General features: G+C 42.8%; 1 protein-coding gene across 1 annotated transcript in view; it reads right to left on the reverse strand.

The window, feature by feature from the left end:
- The window catches only part of LOC120023978 (adhesion G-protein coupled receptor F1-like), a 37,491-nt gene extending 32,584 nt beyond the window's left edge, over positions 1-4,907 (reverse strand). Inside the window, exon 1 of the mRNA XM_038968073.1 lies at positions 4,816-4,907. Coding sequence (XP_038824001.1) covers positions 4,816-4,907 — 92 coding nt within the window. The remainder of the gene's footprint in view (positions 1-4,815) is intronic.
- Between the last annotated feature and the right edge of the window lie 18,388 nt (positions 4,908-23,295).

Genomic DNA, 23,295 nt, shown 5'->3' on the forward strand with positions numbered 1-23,295 from the left:
ACAGCCTATAGGGAGAAGGTCAGAGACCTAGCAGTGTGCTGCCAACACAACAACCTCTCACTCAACTTGTGCAAGAAAAAGGAGCTTATTGTGGACTACAGGAGACAGAGGGCCGAACACACCCCCATTCACATCGATTAGGCTGTTGTGGAGCGGGTCGAGAGCTACACGTTCCTCGGTGTCCACATCACTAAGGACCTATCATGGTCCAAACACACCAAGTTGTGAAGAGGGCAGGACAATGCCTCTTCGCCCTCAGGAGGCTGAAACTATTTGGGATGGGCCCTCAGATCCTCAAAAAGTTATATAGCTGCACCATTGAGAGCATCTTGACTGGCTGCATCACCGCTTGGTATGGCAACTGCTCGGCATCAGACCACAAGGTGCTACAGAGGGTAGTGCACATGGCCCATTACATCACTGGGGCCAAACTCCCTGCCATCCAGGACCTCTATACCAGGCTGTGCCAGGATAAGACTGAAAAAAAAATGTAAAAAACTCCAGCCACCCATGTCATAGACTGTTCTCTCTGCTACCGGAGTGCCATGTCTGAGACCAAAAGGCTCCAGAACAGTATTCAGACCCCTTGACTTTTTCCACATTTTGTTACGTTACAGCTTGAATTGAATTTACCACAGGTGGATTCCAATCAAGTTGTAGAAACATCTCAAGGATGAGCAATAGAAAAAGGATGCACCTGAGCTCAATTTCGAGTCTAATAGCAAATGGCCTGCAAACTATCACGAATTAGAAATGTATTTCTGTTTTTTATTTTTAATAAACTTGCAAACATTCCACATCAATCTACACACAATACATCAGAATGACTAAGCTAAAACAGGCTTTTAGAAAGTTTATTTTATTAAAGCAAGTTTATTAAAAATAAAAAACAGAAATACTTTATTTATATAAGTATTCAGACCATTTGCTATGAGACTCGAAATTGAGCTCAGGTGCATCCTGTTTCCATTGATCATCCTTGAGATGTTTCTACAACTTGATTGGAGTCCACCTGTGGTAAATTCAATTGATTGGACATGATTTGGAAAGGCACACACCAGTCTATAAAAGGTCCCACAGTTGACAGCGCATGTCAGAGCAAAAACCAAGCCATGAGGTCGAAGGAATCGTCCATAGAGACAGGATGTCTGTAGCATTGAAGGTCCCGAAGAACACAGTGGCCTCTATCATTCTTAAATTGAAAAAGTTTGGAACCACTAAGACTCTTCCTAGAGCTGGCCGCCCGGCCAAACTGAGTAATAGGGGGTGAAGAGCCATGGTCAGTGAGGTGGCCAAGACCCCGATGGTCACTCTGACAGAGCTCCAGAGTTCCTCTGTGGAGATGGGAGAACCTTCCAGAAGGTTCAGTGCTCAACCAATCAGGCCTTTATGGTAGAGTGACCAGACGGAAGCAACTACACAGGAAAAGGCACATGACAGCCCACTTGGAGCTTGCCAGAAGGCACTTAAAGGACTCTCAGACTATTAGAAACAATATTCTCTGGTCTGATGGAACCAAGTTTGAACTCATTGGCCTGAATGCCAAGCTTCACGTCTGGAAGAAACCTGGCACCATCCCTACAGTGAAGCATCGTGGTGGCAGCCTCATGCTGTGGGGATGTTTTTCAGCAGCAGGGACTGGGAGACTAGTCAGGATGGAGGGAAAGATGAACGGAGCAAAGTACAGAGCGATCCTTGATGAAAACCTGCTACAGAGCACTCAGGACCTCAGACTGGGGCGAATGTTCAACTTCTAACAGGACAACGACTCTAAGCTCACTGCCAAGACAACGCAGGAGTGGCTTCAGGACAAGTCTCTGAATGTCCTTGAGTGGTCCAGCCAGAGCCCGGACTTGAACATGATCAAACATCTCTGGAGAGACCTGAAAATAGCTGTGCAGCAACGCTCAATATCCAACTTGACAGAGCTTGAGAGGATCATCAGAGAAGAATGGGAGAAACTCCCCAAATACAGGAGTGCGAAGCTTGTAGCATCATGCCCAGAAGACTCGAGGCTGTAATCTCTGCCAAAGTGCTTCAACAAAGTACTGAGTATAGGGTCTGAATGCTTATGTAAATGTCATATGTCAGTTTTTAGTTTTTTTATACATTTGCAAAACAAAATGTAACCTATTTTGTTTTGTCATTATGGGGTATTGTGTGTAGATTGATGAGGGGGAAAAAACTGTGTAATCAATTTTATAATACAGCTGTAATGTAACAAAATGTGGAAAAAGTCCAGGGTTCTGAATACTTTCCAAATTCATTTTTTTGGGGGTTGCTTAAAACACACGTTAGTTTCTATATATCTCTCGTCCCCCTTCATCTCCAAAACGGTAAAACGTGCAGTAAAAATAAATTGTGAGCCAGAGCTACACACTGTCGGTTCCAGCGAAGGAGTCGGCGGTTCATGGAGCTAGTCTTTAGTAGGAAAAGGAGAGGGTTACCAGAGGTGTAGAGACCGATACATAAACCTTGAAGTGCTGAAGAGCCAGTATCTAAGCAAGCGTCTCCTTCTCGAGTACTGTTTTTGATATGAGGCCAATTTCTTTGAAAAGTACCCCACAGGGTGCTCAATATGTTATCGTCATACATATCAGCATTGTACTTAGCAGTGCCAACCCAGTCCACACAATCGTCGACGTTGGGCACAGGGTATAAGTTCGACTTAGTAACGGCATTGAGATTCTGAAAATCAGAACAAGACTGCAGAGATCCATCTGCCTTAGGTACTAATATACAGGGCGATTCCACGGACTGTTGCCATGTTGTGCAATGCCGTGCTCAAGCATGAACTCCACCTCACTGGAGTTTCTCTCTCTTTTCAGAATATACTCGATAGGCATGTTGCTTGATTGGGCAACAAAACCAGGACTTGGTCACCCACATCAAAAGTGATGGTTAAGGGAAACTGGTTATCACCCTTGGCAAAGGACCAACACAGTCCTACCGGAACTCTGCAGAAAGGTTTGACAAAAGCAGGAATAGGCTGCAAAGGTGCAACTGGTACAGCTTGGTTCAGTTTACTTGCCCTCTGGCAAACGTGACAGGATTTACAGTAAGACACAACATCCTGTTTCAGACCAGGTCAGAAGAAGTTACGCAAGGTCCGGTCATATGTCTTGTTGACTCAAAAATGGTCTGCCATACTACCCCCGTGAGCCAACTCAGTATCTCTTGTCGAAGCGCAACTGGGACAACAATTTGAGATACACAGGGACAATCGTCTTGCCCAGAAGTGGCGTGGGAACCATTTCCTCATTAGAATACCATCTCTGTCAAAGTAACCCCACAAACTTCATCAAACTCCTCCTCTGGACATATCTCAGCAAAAAGAGGGGAGAGGGAAATATCCTTACTCTGTTCAGCAATCAGCTGCTTCCTAAATATCGAAGTGTCAACTGTACGGACCCTCTCTTCCTTAAGCCGTCCTACAAACTCGCTCACCTTTGGGGTTTTCAAGAGAGAGTTCAACTCAGGAGGTTTCACAAGTCAGGATCACCCATAAACATCTCAGACATCTCAACTAGGGTGGAATCACTGACATCCTCCTCAACACTAGACTTGCTGCCGGCAACTTTCTTAGACATAGCACATGTACCGGCACACGCTGGGAACACTATAGGGTACTCTTCTGATAGCCCATCAGGTTCCTCTACACTTGGTTCCTTACAAACGACAGGATTTGGCACAACCTTCCCTCCAGCCAAATAATTTTCCAAAATGAATGAGATCCCCATCACCGGTAGGCTAGGCCTCACTCCAATGACAACGGAACCAGAAATAAGATCAGACTTCAGTTCCACATTATACAAAGGAACTTTCATGCAACCCATCTCCACACCTTGTACTAACACACTGTAACCACTTGCTGAAGTGTCAGACAAAGACAAAACACCCTTCAAAATGAAGGATTGGGCTGCCCCAGTGTCTCGCAGAATCTTAACCGGTTGCTTGCCACTCTGCAGAGACGTACCTGTCTGAATCAAAGGGTTCATACACATCTGATCCAAAATCTTGTTTAGGAGATACACCAGTCCCAACCAAAGACATAATGGGCTGGAGTGCTCCCACAAGAAGACACAGCTTTTTCTCTCTCTCAGGTGGCAACCCTTTCGTGAAGACAATTCTTGAACTGCTCGAGAAGTATGAGTGTCTTTAAATCCACAAGGCCCATGACCTCTTGAAAACCACACCACAAAAAGACATGCCTGTTCCCTTTCGAACTCAACATGGCTTTGTGATTCTGTCTTTCATAATTTACGGAACTGTTGTCTGTATGCCTCTGGGACCAACTCATAAGCCCAAAGGATAGCAGCTTTAACAGTGTCCTAATCTGAACTCTGGCCAAGAGATAAAGCGTTGTACACTTTCTGAGCTTTTACCACAAGAACACTTTGGAGAAACAGTGACCAAATATCTTGCGGCAATCCGCTCAAACAGAGTAAAATATACTTCCACCTCTTTTTTGTTAAAAGGCGGTACAAGTTGGCTATTCCAACCAAGATCAAACTGTTGAGGGTGCAGGATGGCCTTACTAGATTCAGAGTGTTTCCAGATCTATCTCTCTTAGTCGAACGACATGCTCACATTCCTGTTCTTGTTGTCTGGCTGCATGTTCACGTTCTTGCTCTTGTTGTTTGGCTGCACACTCATCTTGTCATTCCTTGTTGTTCCAATCTCTCATCAAGTTCTCTTTCCTTTTCCTTGTGCTCAAGCTCTAATTGTCACACCTACTCCCGCTCCCCCTCCCTGGCGCTCGAAGGCGCCAGGCTCCCCAGCATTACGCACTCCTGCCACGATCAGTATGCACACCTGCCTTTCTCCGTCACGCGCATCAGCGTATTATTGGACTCACCCTGACTCAGTTTCCCATCTCTGTTCCCAGCTGCTGCATTGTTTGTCATTGTGTATCTGTGTTCTGACGCTGTTTCTGCCTTGCTCTTTGTCTGTTCACAATTAAATGTCAACTCCCCGTACCTGTTTCTCATCTCCGGTGTTGGTCCTTACAGAATGCAGCGCCATCAAACTAAGCATCGGGGAGTGCTGGCTTTCCAGTTGGTGGTGACGTCGGGTCCGGGGCCGCCACCGATGGAACCAGGGTTGCCTAAGCCAGCTCGTCATGTCATGCCCTAGCGGGCTCGAGAGGTTTCTTGCCCCGGTTGGCTCGGAAGGTGCCCATCCCACGTCAGGCCTCAGCCGGATTGCCAAGGTTTTATGCCTTAGCCGGCTCACCAGGCGTCTACGCTTCAGCCGGCTCATCTGGCTCCCATGGCCCAGCGGGATCCTCAGGCTGTCACGCCTCAACCATGTCGCCAGGCTCCCACGCCTCAGCCGGTTCGCCAGGCTCCCACGCCTCTACTGGTTTGTCTGGATTTTACGCCCAGACGGTTTGTCCAGCGCCCGTGCCTCGCCCGGCACCGTCAGGCTTGCCCAGGTGGGAAGGTGGGGGCGGCCCTAGAGGGGGGGGGTACTGTCACGTCTGCTCCCGCTCCCCCGCATTACGCACTCCTGCCACCATCAGTATGCACACCTGCCTTTCCCCGTCACGCACATCAGCCTATTATTGGACTCACCTGGACTCAATCACCTGTTTATTACCTCCCCTATATTTGTCAGTTCCCCATCTCTGTTCCCTGCTGCTGCATTGTTTGTCATTGTGTATCTGTGTGCTGACGCTGTTTCTGTCTTGCTCTTTGTCTGTTCATAATTAATGTCAACTCCCCGTACCTGCTTCTCATCTCCGGCGTCGGTCCTTACACTAATATCTGTTGTTCAAGCTAAACATTTTGTTGCTTCAACTTTGCCTTTAGTTCTAACATCCTTAGTTGCACGTCTACAGGATGTGCTCTACTACACGTAGCACCCTTTTCATCAGCCCCTCTCTCCGAGAGGATTTCCTCCTCCACCAAAACAGCAACTATCAAATCTTTGACTAATGCTTTTGGATCGCCAAATACACCTTTTGATGTCATAACGCTTTACAATGACGACCAGATTCACCTTTGTACGTTTATCTAGCATCTCCCATGTAGGGTTTTCCACAAATGTTTCCAGCTTAAAGTCCAGGCTTTTTTTTATAAGTCTGTGTGTTTATGCAACTTTCAAAATGATTCCACCATCCCTTATAACTCTACCACAAAAGTGTATTTTGAACACTCAAATATCTGGGCACATTAGAGCGTCAGAGTAGGTGACTAGAGTGACTACCATACTCATGGGAAACAAAATCCCGGAAGAGCTCCCCATTATGATACGTTCCTCCGACAAGAAAACCAAATAATGTTGCTCAAACAGAAGGGGGAACTAACAAAGAGTCACTGACAACAACCCAAAATAATATGGTGGGGTTTTAAGAGGGGTTCTGAAAGACACTCATGGGGGTGTCCACTGAAAGTTGACTAGCAACAACAACTGAAACCTAAAAGACACCGACCATGAGCGCTCACTAAATTTGCTCAAGAACAGGCAAACAAAAGAAAAACCCACACCAAACTTTAAGACAGTAAGCAAACCAAACCAAAAAGTGGAGCAAAACGAAAACAGGGAAGATCAGACAAATGATTGTATGTCTAGAAATCAAAATAGGAAGTCAACTAAAGGTCTTACGACTGCACAACTGGAGCACTGGGCCAGCCACTCTTAGATATCACCTGTGCCAACACAGGTGTCACGATCACTGTCTTCAAACTCCCTGTCATAGATGAGCCAAAGCGCAGCTTGTAATTCCACATCTTTAATAAAGTGAAACCTTCACAAAAAAACAGGTAAAAAGAAACCGAAGGTGACGCAACCGTGGCGCACACAAACACACACAGAAAATAATAATTACCCACAAACACAGGTGGTTAAAAGGCTGCCTAAGTATGATTCCCAATCAGAGACAACAATAGACAGCTGCCTCTGATTGGGAACCATACCCGGCCAACAAAGAAACAGACAAACTAGAATGCCCACCCAAATCACACCCTGACCTAACCAAATAGAGAAATAAAAAGGCTCTCTAAGGTCAGGGCGTGACAGTACCCCCCCGCAAAGGTGCGGACTCCGGCCGCAAAACCTGATTCTATAGGGGAGGGCCCGGGTGGGCATCTATCCTCGGTGGCGGCTCCGGTTCGGGACGTAGCCCCCGCTCCGCACGCTGATCCCTCCGCTTCCGTGGAACCGGACCGTGGATCGTCGCCGGAGGAGCCGGACCGTGGATCATCGCCGGAGGCTCTGGATTGGGAACCCCCGCTGGAGGCTCTGGACCGCCGCTGGAGACTCCGGACTGCGGACCGTCGCTGGAGACTCCGAACTGCGGACCGTCGCTGGAGGCTCCGGACTGCGGACCGTCGCTGGAGGCTCCGGACTGGGGACCGTCGCTGGAGGCTCCGGACTGGGGACCGTCGCTGGAGACTCCGGACTGCGGACCGTCGCTGGAGGCTCCGGACTGGTGACCGTCGCTGGAGGCTCCGGACTGGAGACCGTCGCTGCAGGCTCCGGACTGGAGACCGTCGCTGGAGGCTCCGGACTGGGGACCGTCGCTGGAGGCTCCGGACTGGGGACCGTCGCTGGAGGCTCCGGACTGGGGACCTTCTCTGGAGGCTCCGGACTGGGGACCGACGCTGGAGGCTCTGGACTGGGGACCGACGCTGGAGGCTCCGGACTGGGGACCGTCGCTGCAGGCTCCGGACAGGGGACAGTCGCTGCAGGCTCTATGCCATGGAGCGTCGCTACAGGCTCCGGGCCATGGATTGTCGTTGGAGGCTTCGTGCCCTGGATGTTCACTGCAGGCTTCGGGCCATGGATGTTCACTGCAGGCTCCGGACCATGGGTTATCACTGGAGGCTTCGTGCCATGGATCATCACTACAGGCTCCGGGCCATGGATCATCACTGGAGGCTTCGTACGTGGAGCCGGAACAGGTCTCACCGGACTGAGGAGACATACTGGCAGCCTGGTGCGTGGAACTGCCACAGGGCTTACCAGGCTGGGGAGACACACTGGAGGCCTGGCACGTGGAGCCGGAACAGATCTCACCGGACTGGGGAGATGCACTGGAAGCCTGGTGCGTGGAGCAGGCACCGGATACACTGGGCCGTGGAGGCGCACTAGAGGTCTTGAGCGTAGAGCTGGCACAACCCGTCCTGGCTGGATGCCCACTTCCGCCCGGCAAATGCGGGGCACCGGCACAGAGCGCACCGGCCTGTGAATGCTCACTGGAGACACAGTGCGCATCACCGCATAACACGGTGCCTGACCGGTCACATGTTCCACACGGTAAGCACGGGGAGTTGGCTCAGGTCTAAACCCTGACTCCGCCAATCTCCCTGTGTGCCCCCTCCCAATTTCTTTTGGAGCTGCCTCTCGGGCTTCCGTGACCGGGTCTTGTCCCCTGCCATAATCTCCTCCCGGTCCAGCTCGTCCTCCAAGATGGCGCACGCTGCTTGGTCTTCTGGTGGTGGGTAATTCTGTCAGGATCACTGTCTTCAAACTCCCTGTCATAGATGAGCCAAGGCGCAGCTTGTAATTCCACATCTTTAATAAAGTGAAACCTTCACAAAAAAACAGGTAAAACAGAAACCGAAGGTGACGCAACCGTGGCGCACACAAACACACACAGAAAATAATAATTACCCACAAACACAGGTGGTTAAAAGGCTGCCTAAGTATGATTCCCAATCAGAGACAACGATAGACAGCTGCCTCTGATTGGGAACCATACCCGGCCAACAAAGAAACAGACAAACTAGAATTCCCACCCAAATCACACCTTGACCTCACCAAATAGAGAAATAAAAAGGCTCTCTAAGGTCAGGGCGTGACAACAGGTTAAACATCCTTCTGACTAACGAGACGGGCAACCCAGCAGAGATGGAACACATACTGACTAATGAGGTGACACCAACCGGTGCACCCTAAGTGCTAACGTGCTACAAGTGCTAAAGTCCAACCTCAAAACATATACTGAACAAAAATATAAACGCAACATGCAACAATTTCAAACATTTTACTGAGTCACAGTTCATATTATCGGTCAATTGAAATAAATTAATTGGGCCCTAAGCTATGGATTTCACATGACTGGGCAGGACCGCAGCCTTGGGTGGGCCTGAGAGAACATTCAGGGGAAGAAAATCCACACAAAACGGATTTAATACAGACAGAAATACTCAGTTTCATCAGCTGTCCAGGTGGCTGGTCTCAGACGATCCCGCAGATGAAGAAGCCAGATGTGGAGGTCCTAGGCTGGCGAGGTTATACGTAGTCTGCAGGTTGTGAGGCCGGTTGGATGTACTGCCAAATTCTCTAAAACGACGTTGGAGGCGGCTTATGGTAGAGAAATTAACATTAAATTCTCTGGCAACAGCTCTGGTGGACTTCCCTGCAGTCAGCATGCCAATTGCAAACTCCCTCAAAACTTGAGACATCTGTGGCATTGTGTTGTGTGACAAAACTGCACATTTTAGAGTGGTCTTTTATTGTCCCCAGCACAAGGTGCAACCTGTGTAATAATAATGCTGTTTAATCAGCTTGCCACACCTGTCAGGTGGAGGGATTATCTAGCCTTTAGAAGCACAACTAATAAGGCCCGGGGGGGGTGTAGTTTCTGGCCCCACCCCCTTATAAATGGGGTGGTTCGAGCCTTGAATGTTAACTGGCTGAAAGCCATGGAATATCAGACCGTATAACACGGGTATAACAAAATATTTATTTTTACTGCTCTAATTACGTTGGTAACCAGTTTATAATAGAACTAAGGCACCTCTGGTGTTTGTGGTATATTGCCAATATACCACGGCTAAGGGCTGTATACAGGTACTCACGTCGCGTCATGCTAAGAACAGCCCTTAGCTGTGGTATATTGACCATATACCACACCTCCTCGGACATTATTGCTTAATTAGAATACTGTTCACTGCTGTCAGCTCTGTTGTAGCAGATAGTGACACGTTATCGCAAAATCGTTCTGAACTGAAACATATTAGCATACACACGCTGGTAACTGTGGTCAGTTGTGTTGTGAGGTCAACTGTAGTACTTTGTTCTGTTGTGGGTGCAGTTGTTGTAGAGTCTATAGCATGGAAGTAACATCCCACTGGGCACACCACGTCATTTCAACGTGGATAATTGGGAAATATTTGGTTGAGAAGTTGATCAAGCTCTGGAAGTTAAAGAGTAGGACTAAATCAAATCAAAAGTTAAATGCATTTTGCATACATTTTGATTTGATGTAGTACTATTCTTTAACTTACATTTTTTGTTGAGATGGAGACATGAATACAACAAATCAATTATTAATTTGTAGACAAACTGGAATTCAAGCCAGACTAAGTCAGTGGCATGAATAGAACTATCCAAGAAGAAGACAAATCTCCTTCAAATGTTGATATTTGGTTGCATCAACAACCAAACATAATTCAATATCACTTTTGAAATACAATAAGTATCCTATTAACTTGTTGACAAGTTAACAAGTGATGTTGGATTCACATCTCCAACTCAACCAAAATAAACGTTAAAGAATGGAAAAGTCAACCTTAAAATTAGTAACACATCCGTGGCCACATGTTGAGGTTCCTGTAACTGTACATTTCTTCTTGTGTAATCATATAAAACATGCATGTTCAAGATAGCAGGCATAAGTACAGGTCTGTGGAGATCTTCACAATTGTTGTAATAATCTGTGCAGGATCTCGAAGGTCATTGATCTCTTGTACCATGTAGGCCAATTTTAATGTAATCTCATATGCAACCCAGGTCATTTGGTTCTGCTTTTGGATTAAGCACTGTGATACCCCACTGGTCACCAAAGGGTAATTGAAGATAGATTAATACTCCAGTAGGAGGTACTGTCCACCGAATTGTTATTTTTTTCTGATAATGGATATAACCTTGAAGATCTAACATTGTTTTAAAGGTACAAATTCAACATATTTTAGACAAGGTTTGACTATGTTGAAATTTGGTTACCATGATGACATAAGCCTGTGGTTGACATTTCTCCCAAAAAACAACATTTTACGTTGATGACTTTTTCAAATCCAATGTATTTTCCACGTAGATTCCACATCACAATACGTTGACATATTACTTTGATATAATGTTTATTCAACCAGTTTGTGCCCAGTGGGATAGTGATTGAGTGTTACATGCTTTGGTGGTAAACTCTGTTTCAGACAAGCTTTGTTCTCGACAACTTGATGATACTTACTAGTAACTGTGGTCAGTTGTGTTGTGGGATCAACTGTAGTACTTTGTTCTGTAGAGTTGGCCTCAGGTGTCGTAGAGTCTAAAGCAGAGTGAGAGAGTGACAGAGAGACCGAGAGATTGTGACAAATGTGTGATGAGTTCAGAACAAACTCTATTCACAGGTACTTGATTGTATTTGCTGGTAATTGTGATGAGCTGTGTTGTGGGATGAACTGCTTTATCTCATTGGACAGCCCTAACTGGTTACTGTGATTAGTGCTGTTGTGGGGTCAGCTGGAGTAGAGACTGGAAATGATAAAACTATGACTTGAAGAGCATGAAATGTAGCCTACTGTAGGTTATCGATAGACATGACAACATAACTATTATATGGTTTGCAAAAACGATGTCATGTTTTTCAGTAGGTATTTCGAAAGGTACCTGTTGTAGGAGAGGTTGTTGTTGTTGGACATGCTGTAAAATCTTTGAGGTGAAGAAAATAGGATATTGGTTAGTTAAACATATTAGAAAATGTTAACAAATGTCAAATGTGTGAGGATGTTGGTTCTTACTTTGGTAGTGAACCGACTGGCAGTACTGTCCATCTGGAGGAATGGCATTGATACATCCACACGTGTCAGATGTGATGTCATCACATTTCCCATAAGAGACACACTGGTCACATGACCAACGAAACTGGTCCTCACATCTGCACTGGAATCCAGTACCATTTGGGTAGCAAACTGAGGACATGAGAGTGGATTAAGATATCAAAATGACACTTAATCGGTGTGTAAGCAGTTAAAAATAATAACTTGCACATTGAAGTCTTACCTGTAGACATGTTAACACCAGTGATTTGTGTCAGATTATTGATTCTGACAGGGAAAATAGCATTTCTCAGAATGGCTCTCAGTTGATCTATCACTGTAACGTCTGTGGTGTTCAGCTCAATTTCAATCATGTACTCATAGAGAGTTGCTGGTACTGTTGGAACTGAAAATGAACAATGTCAGTCATTCATTTGCTAAAATTAAATAGATTTAGATTCATCAATATCCCAAAACAATTGTCATGCTATTGTTTTTCAGGCAATTCATCAGATATATTTTGGTCCTACGTTACCTGTTGAAGGAGAGGCTGTTGTTGTTGGACATGCTGTAAAGTCTTTGAGTTGAAGAAAATAGGATATTGGTTAGTTAAACATATTAGAAAATGTTAACAAATGTCAAATGTGTGAGGATGTTGGTTCTTACTTTGGTAGTGAACCGACTGGCAGTACTGTCCATCTGGAGGAATGGCATTGATACATCCACACGTGTCAGATGTGATGTCATCACATTTCCCATAAGAGACACACTGGTCACATGACCAACGATACTGGTCCTCACATCTGCACTGGAATCCAGTACCATTTGGGTAGCAAACTGAGGACATGAGAGTGGATTAAGATATCAAAATGACACTTAATCGGTGTGTAAGCAGTTAAAAATAATAACTTGCACATTGAAGTCTTACCTGTAGACATGTTAACACCAGTGATTTGTGTCAGATTATTGATTCTGACAGGGAAAATAGCATTTCTCAGAATGGCTCTCAGTTGATCTATCACTGTAACGTCTGTGGTGTTCAGCTCAATTTCAATCATGTACTCATAGAGAGTTGCTGGTACTGTTGGAACTGAAAATGAACAATGTCAGTCATTCATTTGCTAAAATTAAATAGATTTAGATTCATCAATATCCCAAAACAATTGTCATGCTATTGTTTTTCAGGCAATTCATCAGATATATTTTGGTCCTACGTTACCTGTTGAAGGAGAGGCTGTTGTTGTTGGACATGCTGTAAAGTCTTTGAGTTGAAGAAAATAGGATATTGGTTAGTTAAACATATTAGAAAATGTTAACAAATGTCAAATGTGTGAGGATGTTGGTTCTTACTTTGGTAGTGAACCGACTGGCAGTACTGTCCATCTGGAGGAATGGCATTGATACATCCACACGTGTCAGATGTGATGTCATCACATTTCCCATAAGAGACACACTGGTCACATGACCAACGATACTGGTCCTCACATCTGCACTGGAATCCAGTACCATTTGGGTAGCAAACTGAGGACATGAGAGTGGATTAAGATATCAAAATGACACTTAATCGGTGTGTAAGCAGTTAAAAATAATAACTTGCACATTGAAGTCTTACCTGTAGACATGTTAACACCAGTGATTTGTGTCAGATTATTGATTCTGACAGGGAAAATAGCATTTCTCAGAATGGCTCTCAGTTGATCTATCACTGTAACGTCTGTGGTGTTCAGCTCAATTTCAATCATGTACTCATAGAGAGTTGCTGGTACTGTTGGAACTGAAAATGAACAATGTCAGTCATTCATTTGCTAAAATTAAATAGATTTAGATTCATCAATATCCCAAAACAATTGTCATGCTATTGTTTTTCAGGCAATTCATCAGATATATTTTGGTCCTACGTTACCTGTTGAAGGAGAGGCTGTTGTTGTTGGACATGCTGTAAAGTCTTTGAGTTGAAGAAAATAGGATATTGGTTAGTTAAACATATTAGAAAATGTTAACAAATGTCAAATGTGTGAGGATGTTGGTTCTTACTTTGGTAGTGAACCGACTGGCAGTACTGTCCATCTGGAGGAATGGCATTGATACATCCACACGTGTCAGATGTGATGTCATCACATTTCCCATAAGAGACACACTGGTCACATGACCAACGATACTGGTCCTCACATCTGCACTGGAATCCAGTACCATTTGGGTAGCAAACTGAGGACATGAGAGTGGATTAAGATATCAAAATGACACTTAATCGGTGTGTAAGCAGTTAAAAATAATAACTTGCACATTGAAGTCTTACCTGTAGACATGTTAACACCAGTGATTTGTGTCAGATTATTGATTCTGACAGGGAAAATAGCATTTCTCAGAATGGCTCTCAGTTGATCTATCACTGTAACGTCTGTGGTGTTCAGCTCAATTTCAATCATGTACTCATAGAGAGTTGCTGGTACTGTTGGAACTGAAAATGAACAATGTCAGTCATTCATTTGCTAAAATTAAATAGATTTAGATTCATCAATATCCCAAAACAATTGTCATGCTATTGTTTTTCAGGCAATTCATCAGATATATTTTGGTCCTACGTTACCTGTTGAAGGAGAGGCTGTTGTTGTTGGACATGCTGTAAAGTCTTTGAGTTGAAGAAAATAGGATATTGGTTAGTTAAACATATTAGAAAATGTTAACAAATGTCAAATGTGTGAGGATGTTGGTTCTTACTTTGGTAGTGAACCGACTGGCAGTACTGTCCATCTGGAGGAATGGCATTGATACATGCACACGTGTCAGATGTGATGTCATCACATTTCCCATAAGAGACACACTGGTCACATGACCAACGATACTGGTCCTCACATCTGCACTGGAATCCAGTACCATTTGGGTAGCAAACTGAGGACATGAGAGTGGATTAAGATATCAAAATGACACTTAATCGGTGTGTAAGCAGTTAAAAATAATAACTTGCACATTGAAGTCTTACCTGTAGACATGTTAACACCAGTGATTTGTGTCAGATTATTGATTCTGACAGGGAAAATAGCATTTCTCAGAATGGCTCTCAGTTGATCTATCACTGTAACGTCTGTGGTGTTCAGCTCAATTTCAATCATGTACTCATAGAGAGTTGCTGGTACTGTTGGAACTGAAAATGAACAATGTCAGTCATTCATTTGCTAAAATTAAATAGATTTAGATCCATCAATATCCCAAAACAATTGTCATGCTATTGTTTTTCAGGCAATTCATCAGATATATTTTGGTCGTTCATTACCTGTTGTAGGAGAGGCTGTTGTTATTGGACATGCTGTAAAATCTTTGAGGTGAAGAAAATAGGATATTGGTTAGTTAAACATATTAGAAAATGTTAACAAAAGTCAAATGTGTGAAGATGTTGGTTCTTACTTTGGTAGTGAACCGACTGGCAGTACTGTCCATCTGGAGGAATGGCATTGATACATGCACACGTGTCAGATGTGATGTCATCACATTTCCCAAAAGAGACACACTGGTCACATGACCAACGATACTGGTCCTCGCATCTGCACTGGAATCCAGTACCATTTGGGTAGCAAACTGAGGACATGAGAGTGGATTAAGATATCAAAATGACACTTAATCGGTGTGTAAGCAGTTAAAATTAATAACTTGCACATTGAAGTCTTACCTGTAGACATGTTAACACCAGTGATTTGTGTCAGATTATTGATACTGACAGGGTAAATAGCATTTCTCAGAATGGCTCTCAGTTGATCTATCACTGTAACGTCTGTGGTGTTCAGCTCAATTTCAATCATGTACTCATAGAGAGTTGCTGGTACTGTTGGAACTGAAAATGAACAATGTCAGTCATTCATTTGCTAAAATTAAATAGATTTAGATTCATCAATATCCCAAAACAATTGTCATGCTATTGTTTTTCAGGCAATTCATCAGATATATTTTGGTCGTTCATTACCTGTTGAAGGAGAGGCTGTTGTTGTTGGACATGCTGTAAAGTCTGTAAGGTGACGAAAATATAACATTTTTGAACTGGTTATCAGAAATAGGAAAAATATGATGACAATAAAATCTATAAAAAACAGAACTTTGGCGTTTACTTGGGTTTTGAACCGACTGGCAGTACTCTCCATCGGAAGGAATTGCATTAATACATCCACAGGGTTTATCTGTATTTTCTTCACATGCCCCATAGATAGCGCAATTGTTACACGACCAACGATACTGGTCCTCACATCTGCACTGGAATCCAGTACCATTTGGGTAGCAAACTGAAATGGAAATGAGTTTCAGGACATGTGCATGTAAAAAATGTATTCAATCAATTATTTTTCTCCTACATAATTAGAAAAGCAATGCCTAGCACTAGCTAGCCCAACAGTATAACTACCAGAAGTGATGTCAAAATCAGTGATTTCAGTGGAGTTGTTGATAGTGAGGGGAAGACTTGTTGAATTCACAGCTGACTTAATTTGCTCTATTGTTTTGATGTCTGACACGTTCACTTCAACATCAATTATGTAGTTCCATCGATTGGATAATACTGTAAGGATTGAAATAGAAGAAAGGGTGACGTTCAGGAGAAGAGTCCGTATGCTCTTTTTAAATACATGGTTTGAATTGTCATTCAAGAGGATGATGTTTGACTTTGCAAGATCATTTAAAGGTGATCTGTTGACTAAACTCACCTGCTCTTTTTTCCCTAACATGTGACAGATGTGGGTTGTACTCTGTGTTGAATGCCTTTACCAAGAGAATGAAAGTCAGTATCCACATTTACATTTGCTTCAGAGAGTTTATATCATCTTAGAATATTTTCCACATTTAGAATATCCTGTTTGATAGGTTTTGGGGGTTTCAAGGGGGGTTCAATACTGTACGATCATCTAATCACGAGACTCCACACTAACCCGTTCAACCATAAAGATGTCAAAAAAACATGGTGCAAGAACTAAACAGTAGACCGCCTAACTCTTACTAAGATCATCAAGTTGCTAAGTTTCTCATATTTTGTTACGTGTGTTTCTAAATATTGTCTGAAGGTTTCTATTGGACAGCATGAGTTACTGTTAACATAATACCTGTGAAACAAGGCTTGAAATTTCAATGAATTCCCGTGTTTCCAAAATAGAGCATGTCATCAGGAGGACAAGGACACTCAGCCCATTATTTGTTATTGCCATTCCTGTTATGGGGAAACAAGGCAAAGGAGTTGAGAAAAAAACAGGAAGAACTGTAAAAAACTACATTCACTATAATGTTTAAAGTACACAATAAAACCCCACAGGTAACTTTTCTGAGGCACTTATATCATGCACGCGTCATTTAAAAATGTCCATAGAAGTATCTATTGTTTCATTTCATGATTTGTAATTCTGAGATTTAAAAACAAATCTGATTAAGCGTAATCAAGGGATTTGTGATATCATCTTAATTATAACCTTATGTAATGTGCTAACTGAAATAATGAATCTCATCTGGACTTTTTGTACAAACACACTTAGTGTGCAGCCATTTATTTGTAAGTAGGAAAGACACTGTTTGAAATGTGATCTGCTATTGTTACAAAACATTTATGTTATGTTATGTATAATAGCTGAAGTTCTTTCCTCATTCCTAGAATGCCATTGCCTAGAATGTCCCTGTCCCTGGTGAGTGGACAATTCCCCATATGTTCCAATGTCATGTCGAAATACATTATCTAAGACAATTAATTGTAAATAACATATAATAAAGGGAAAGGGAAAGGGGGGTAACCTAGTCAGTTGTACAAGTGAATGCCTTCAACTGAAATGTGTCTTCCGCATTTAACCCAACCCCTCTGAATCAGAAAGGTGCGGGGGCTGCATTAATCAACATCCACGTCTTCGGCGCCCGGGGAACAGTGGGTTAACTGCCTTGCTCAGGGGCAGAACGACAGATTTTTACAGCTCAGGGATTTTTTTGTCAGCTCGGGGATTCGATCCAGCAACCTTTCGGTTACTGGCCCAACGCTCTAACCACTACAGAGTATTCCTCCAAAAAAGTGTCAAAATACATTTCTGAATGATGTGCGGACTTACTGTAGGAAATTAATATAACATAAATATTATTTCAAAGTTAAAATATTACTGGATCTCTGAAAAATATAAATAAATTCTGCTGCATATGGTAGTCAACATTCACTGAATGAAAAACCGATTCTGTATATCTCATCTAACATTATTGATACCCATATTATGCCAAAAGTACAATCATAAACATGGAAATGGGTTACAAATAGCATGGTAGGTCTTTAGTCAAAGAAATGTAATTGACAACCACTGTACCATGCCAAACAGATTAATCTTATATGTAATGACAACATGCTTTACTGGCATAATCTCAGTTATTGTATGGCCATATTGGTCACATCTACCTCGTGGTCCGGGCCCCAAGCCCTGGTGTAACAGACTAGGGCTCTGTTGTCCTTTTGTAGGCCTGCTCTTCTGATTTAGATTAGGAGCCTTCTCTGCGTGAAGGTAGTTGACATTTGATTTAGAAATGTGTCTGTGCCAGTCTGATGACTTCTTAGCCAGCTTCACTGTCAGTTCTGAATGGGGAATCCTACTGAACTGTCTAAATCAAGTGTCAACTTCATCCTTAGACATGTTGCTATGCAAATCAAACACACTTATGAAAGTGCAATGTGGGAAAAATGTATTTTATGTGCCATATTATTGTTCAGGTACAATTACATTTTCATAAATATTTAACTTTACCTTTATTGGCCACACTGCTCTTCCTATGAGCATTAACACGTTGATCACTGAAGTGCTGATGTCCAAATTGTTGCAGGTTTGTTTAAAAGCAGTTGACATCAATCATCAATCATGTCATGTCTACCACACAAATAACAAAAAGAACACAAGAAAAACAAGCTTGATGTTTAAAAAACTTAAATCTAATTATTTAGCTTTTCAGACAGAAAAGGATCTAATAGGCACCAACAACAGGCACCAGAAAAATATAGGCACCAGCATGCAACAGAAGAGGGAATTGAAAGACACCAGAAAAATATAGGCACCAACAGGCTACAGAATATTTATATAGACACCAATAGGTAGCCGAGAAAATTTAATGGAGCTACTGCTACCACTACCAGAAAGTCTTACGTATAAAACTTGACAGCACAAAATATCTTTAACTAATAAACCAACTAAGGAAATCAATGTGACTACAGATAGCGTATTGTTGGGCCAGTCAGGGCAAATTAATCAGTTGAAAACATGGAAATTCAGATATTCAATCTGTGCTATTGATATGCACTGTTATTTGATGTTGCTTATATCATGTCAGACCCTAAGTAATAATGAGTTACAGATACAACAGAAACATTTAGATGTGTATTTAAGCCTCAACTCAGAAAGGAAGTCAGTCTCATTACCATCCAAGTGAAGACTCCCATCCATGTAGGCCAATTTCTGTCTCTTTCCCCCCCTTCTTTTAACATTGACCTAAATTATTTAGAAATTATCATTTCACTGAAAAACAAACGAACAAAAATGCCTTACCTTGCTTCTCCTTACTGTTCTGGTTGACAAGTGTATTATTGTACTTTGCAGGGAGACTCAAAACCCACATCCAACACCGTTTACTGACTGTCACGCCCTTAATACCGTGAACTACGGTAAGAATTCCTGAAATATGGTAAGGGACTGAATGACTGTGACAGAGAACCTGCTCAACAGGTTTCATTATTTATTCTGTTTCCTTGTGTCACATACTGAAAGTGAGTTAGTATTGAAGAGCAGAGCACAGACACACTTGAGCCATCAGCACAACCATCGGTCTAAATTAGAAGGAAAAGGGCATCATGTAAAAACACCAGTGCAGTGGGTCAGTGACTATGCATTGTCTGAACTGTCATGAACATTGTGTCTCAACAAAACTAAAATATACTTGATCGCTCTGGTCAAAGGACCGTCCGTTTTACAATAGAATACAAAGCAGTGAATACACACAATTTGAATTGAACAGTGACAGATGAATACACAGTGAAAAGGTAACTTATTAAATTTAATTAACTAAATTGAAGTTGTTTGGTTATCAATATACTTCATGAAGATGATCCTACAGATTTTACTATTATCCATTAGCCTTTACATATGCTTAAATCAGTGATTCTGACTGTAAAACGTATAATTTTGTTATTTCAGGGGAGATTGGCGATGTAACAATTAGTGTGTTAATATAACAAATATATCATGTTAATAGTTTTGTTCAGTGTCTCTTTCACACGGGTATACTGGTGTATGTGAGTTTTGGTAAATAGGGTAGACCTGTTTAATCAAAGTATTGAACATAGCAACAGGTGTAAATCTGGTTTGTATGGATATTTAAGGGCTGCATTGCAGGTGTAAATCTGTTTTTCTATGAATGTTGAGGCTTGGGCACTGGGGTAGACCTGTTTTATATGAATATCCAGCTTTATGCCCATGAATTGACCTGGTTTACGAGTATATGAGTAATGTGGTGTAGAGATGTACTAGGCTCCTACAGGTAATGAGTCTGAATAGAAGTCTACTGCCCTTTAACATCCTTTTTGGTAACAAATTCGTGGTAGACAAAAAGTGAATGAGGCTAATGTAATGTACTTTGAGTTTATATATGAAATGGTTAGGGTATAACAGGTAACAGGTCAGTGGTCACAATACTAAGATATGCAAATAACAGGGTTGGGGTGTGCAGCGGATAGCTGCATATACTGGAGGTAAATGTTGGTGACTTGGGGGAATACAGGCCTTGGCAAAGTGGGTAACAGGGCTAGACTTTTTCAAAACGCAATATGGATTACATGTAAGGGTTACTAATAGTGTAAGACTTTCATAGTGGTATGTCGGCAAAAAAATTGGGAACAAATGGGTTAAGTAGGTTGCTTGTGATATCACAACCAGGGCTGACAGGTTTTCATAAAACCCAATCATCAGGATGGGTAGAGAAGTCACATGGTATTTAATCAAGAATCTAAAGAATGCAGTATGTTTCTCTCAGAGGTGTAGCGAGTGCTGTGCTGTGCTCTGCTAATATTGGTATTGTTGAAATGCAACACATACAGTATTTCTGATTTAGATCGTTATTGAAACTGAACATTTTATATGTTTTACTTAGTTGTCTTTTACCTACGGTTACAAGGAGAGGGTATATTACTGGAATGTTGGTTTAAAAAAAAGTGGGTACAGTACTTCAGAATATCACAGGTGTCTGTAATTATCTATGGCCCTCAGTGTGGCATTATCACATGTAAAATATATACAATCATCAAGTAAGAAGATTTTAAAATAAAAAAATAGTCCAACAGCTGTAAAACATTATCCTAAATAAAACCATACATTTAGTGAATGCCATTGAAGTTCACCATGGAATCCATGATAATTATTTTTTACACACTTTTATTTATTTTACTATGTCAGTATGTATTTTTTGTAAATGATATGGCACTTGTGAAAAAAGTTAAATGTTGCATACAATCAAAACACATTTTATTTGTCATGTGCTTTGTAAACCACAGTTGTAGATTAACACTGAATGGGTCATTTTCCAGCAATACAGAGTTAAAGATACATATAGAAATAGTGACAAAAGGAATAAATACACAGTGAATAGCAATAACAAGTAAAAATAACATGGCTAGATACAGGGAGTACCAGTACTGAGTCAATGTGCAGGGGTGCAAGGTAATTGAGGTAGCTATGTACATATACAGTTCCTTCAAGAAGTATTCACACCCCTTGACTTTTCACCCATGTTTTGTAACAACTGTCACACCCTGATCTGTTTCACCTGTCTTTGTGCTTGTCTCCACCCCCCACCAGGTGTCTCCCATCTCCCTCCATTATCCCCTATGTATTTATACCTGCGTTTTCTGTTTATCTGATGCCAGTTCGTCTTGTCAAGTCATTCCAACGTGTTCCCATATTTCCTGTGCTCTAGTTTTAGTTCTTCTAGTCTTCCCAGTTCTGACCTTTCTGCCTATCTTGACCTTGATCCTGCCTGCCGTCCTGTACCTGCCTGACTCTGATTTGGATTACGACTCTTTGCCTGCCTTGACCTACCGATTTCCTGCAGTCCTGTACCTGCCTGACTCTGATTTGGATTACATCTCTTTGCCTGCCTTGACCTACCTTTTTCTTGACCCTTGTACTATAATAAACTCAGAGACTCGTACTATCAAATCCAAATAAAATAAAATGTTATTAGTGACATGCGCCGAATACAACAGGTGTAGACCTTACATTGAAATGCTTACTTACCCCTAACCAACAATGCAGTTTTAAAAAAAAAGAATGTTTTAAACATACGAATAAGAATAGGAAATAAAAGTAACAAGTAATTAAAGAGCAGCAGTAAAATAACAATAGCGAGACTATATACAGGGGGTACCGGTAAAGAGTCAATGTGCGGGGGCACTGGTTAGTCGAGGTAATTGAGGTAATATGTACATGTAGGTAGAGTTATTAAAGTGACTATGCATAGATGATAACAACAGAGAGTAGCAGTGGTGTAAAAGGGGGGGAAATGCAAATAGTCCGGGTAGCCATTTGATTAGATGTTCAGGAGTCTTATGGCTTGGGGGTAGAAGCTGTTTAGAAGACTCTTGGACCTAGACTTGGCGCTCCGGTACCGCTTGCAGTGCGATAGCAGGGAGAACAGTCTATGACTAGGGTGGCTGGAGTCTTTGACAATTTTTAGGGCCTTCCTCTGATACCGCTTGCTTTAGAGATCCTGGATGGCAGGAAGCTTTGCCCCATTGATGTACTGGGCCGTACGCTCTACCCTCTGTAATGCCTTGCGGTCGGAGGCCAAGCAGTTGCCATATCAGGCATTGATGCAACCAGTCAGGATGCTCTCAGTGGTGCAGCTGTAGAACCTTTTGAGGATCTGAGAACCCATGACAAATCTTTTCAGTCTCCTGAGGGGGAATAGGCTTTGTCGTGCCCTCTTCACGATTGTCTTGGTGTGCTTGGACCATGTTAGTTTCTTGGTGATGTGGACACCAAGGAACTTGAAGCTCTCACCCTGCTCCACTACAGCCCCGTCGATGTGAATGGGGGCATGCTCTGTCCTCTTTTTCCTGTAGTCCACAATCATCTCCTTTGTCTTGATCACGTTGAGGGAGAGGTTGTTGTCCTGGCATCACACGGCCAGGTCTCTGACCTCCTCCCTATAGGCTGTCTTGTCGTTCGGTGACCACTGTTGTGTCATCGGCAAACTTAATGATGGTGTTGGAGTCGTGCCTGGCCGTGCAGTCATGAGTGAACAGGGAGTACAGGAGGGGACTGAGCATGCACCCCTGAGGGGCCCCTGTGTTGCGGATCAGCGTGGCAGATGTGTTGTTACCTACCCTTACCACCTGGGGGTGGCCCGTCAGGAAGTCCAGGATCCAGTTGCAGAGGGAGGTGTTTAGTCCCACGGTCCTTAGCTTATTGGTGAGCTTGATGAGCTTTGAGGGCACTATGGTGTTAAACACTGAGCTGTAGTCAATGAATAGCATTCTCACATAGGTGATCATTTT

The sequence above is a fragment of the Salvelinus namaycush genome, chromosome 29 (genome assembly GCF_016432855.1).
Source record: "Salvelinus namaycush isolate Seneca chromosome 29, SaNama_1.0, whole genome shotgun sequence".
In the NCBI taxonomy this organism is placed as follows: domain Eukaryota; kingdom Metazoa; phylum Chordata; class Actinopteri; order Salmoniformes; family Salmonidae; genus Salvelinus; species Salvelinus namaycush.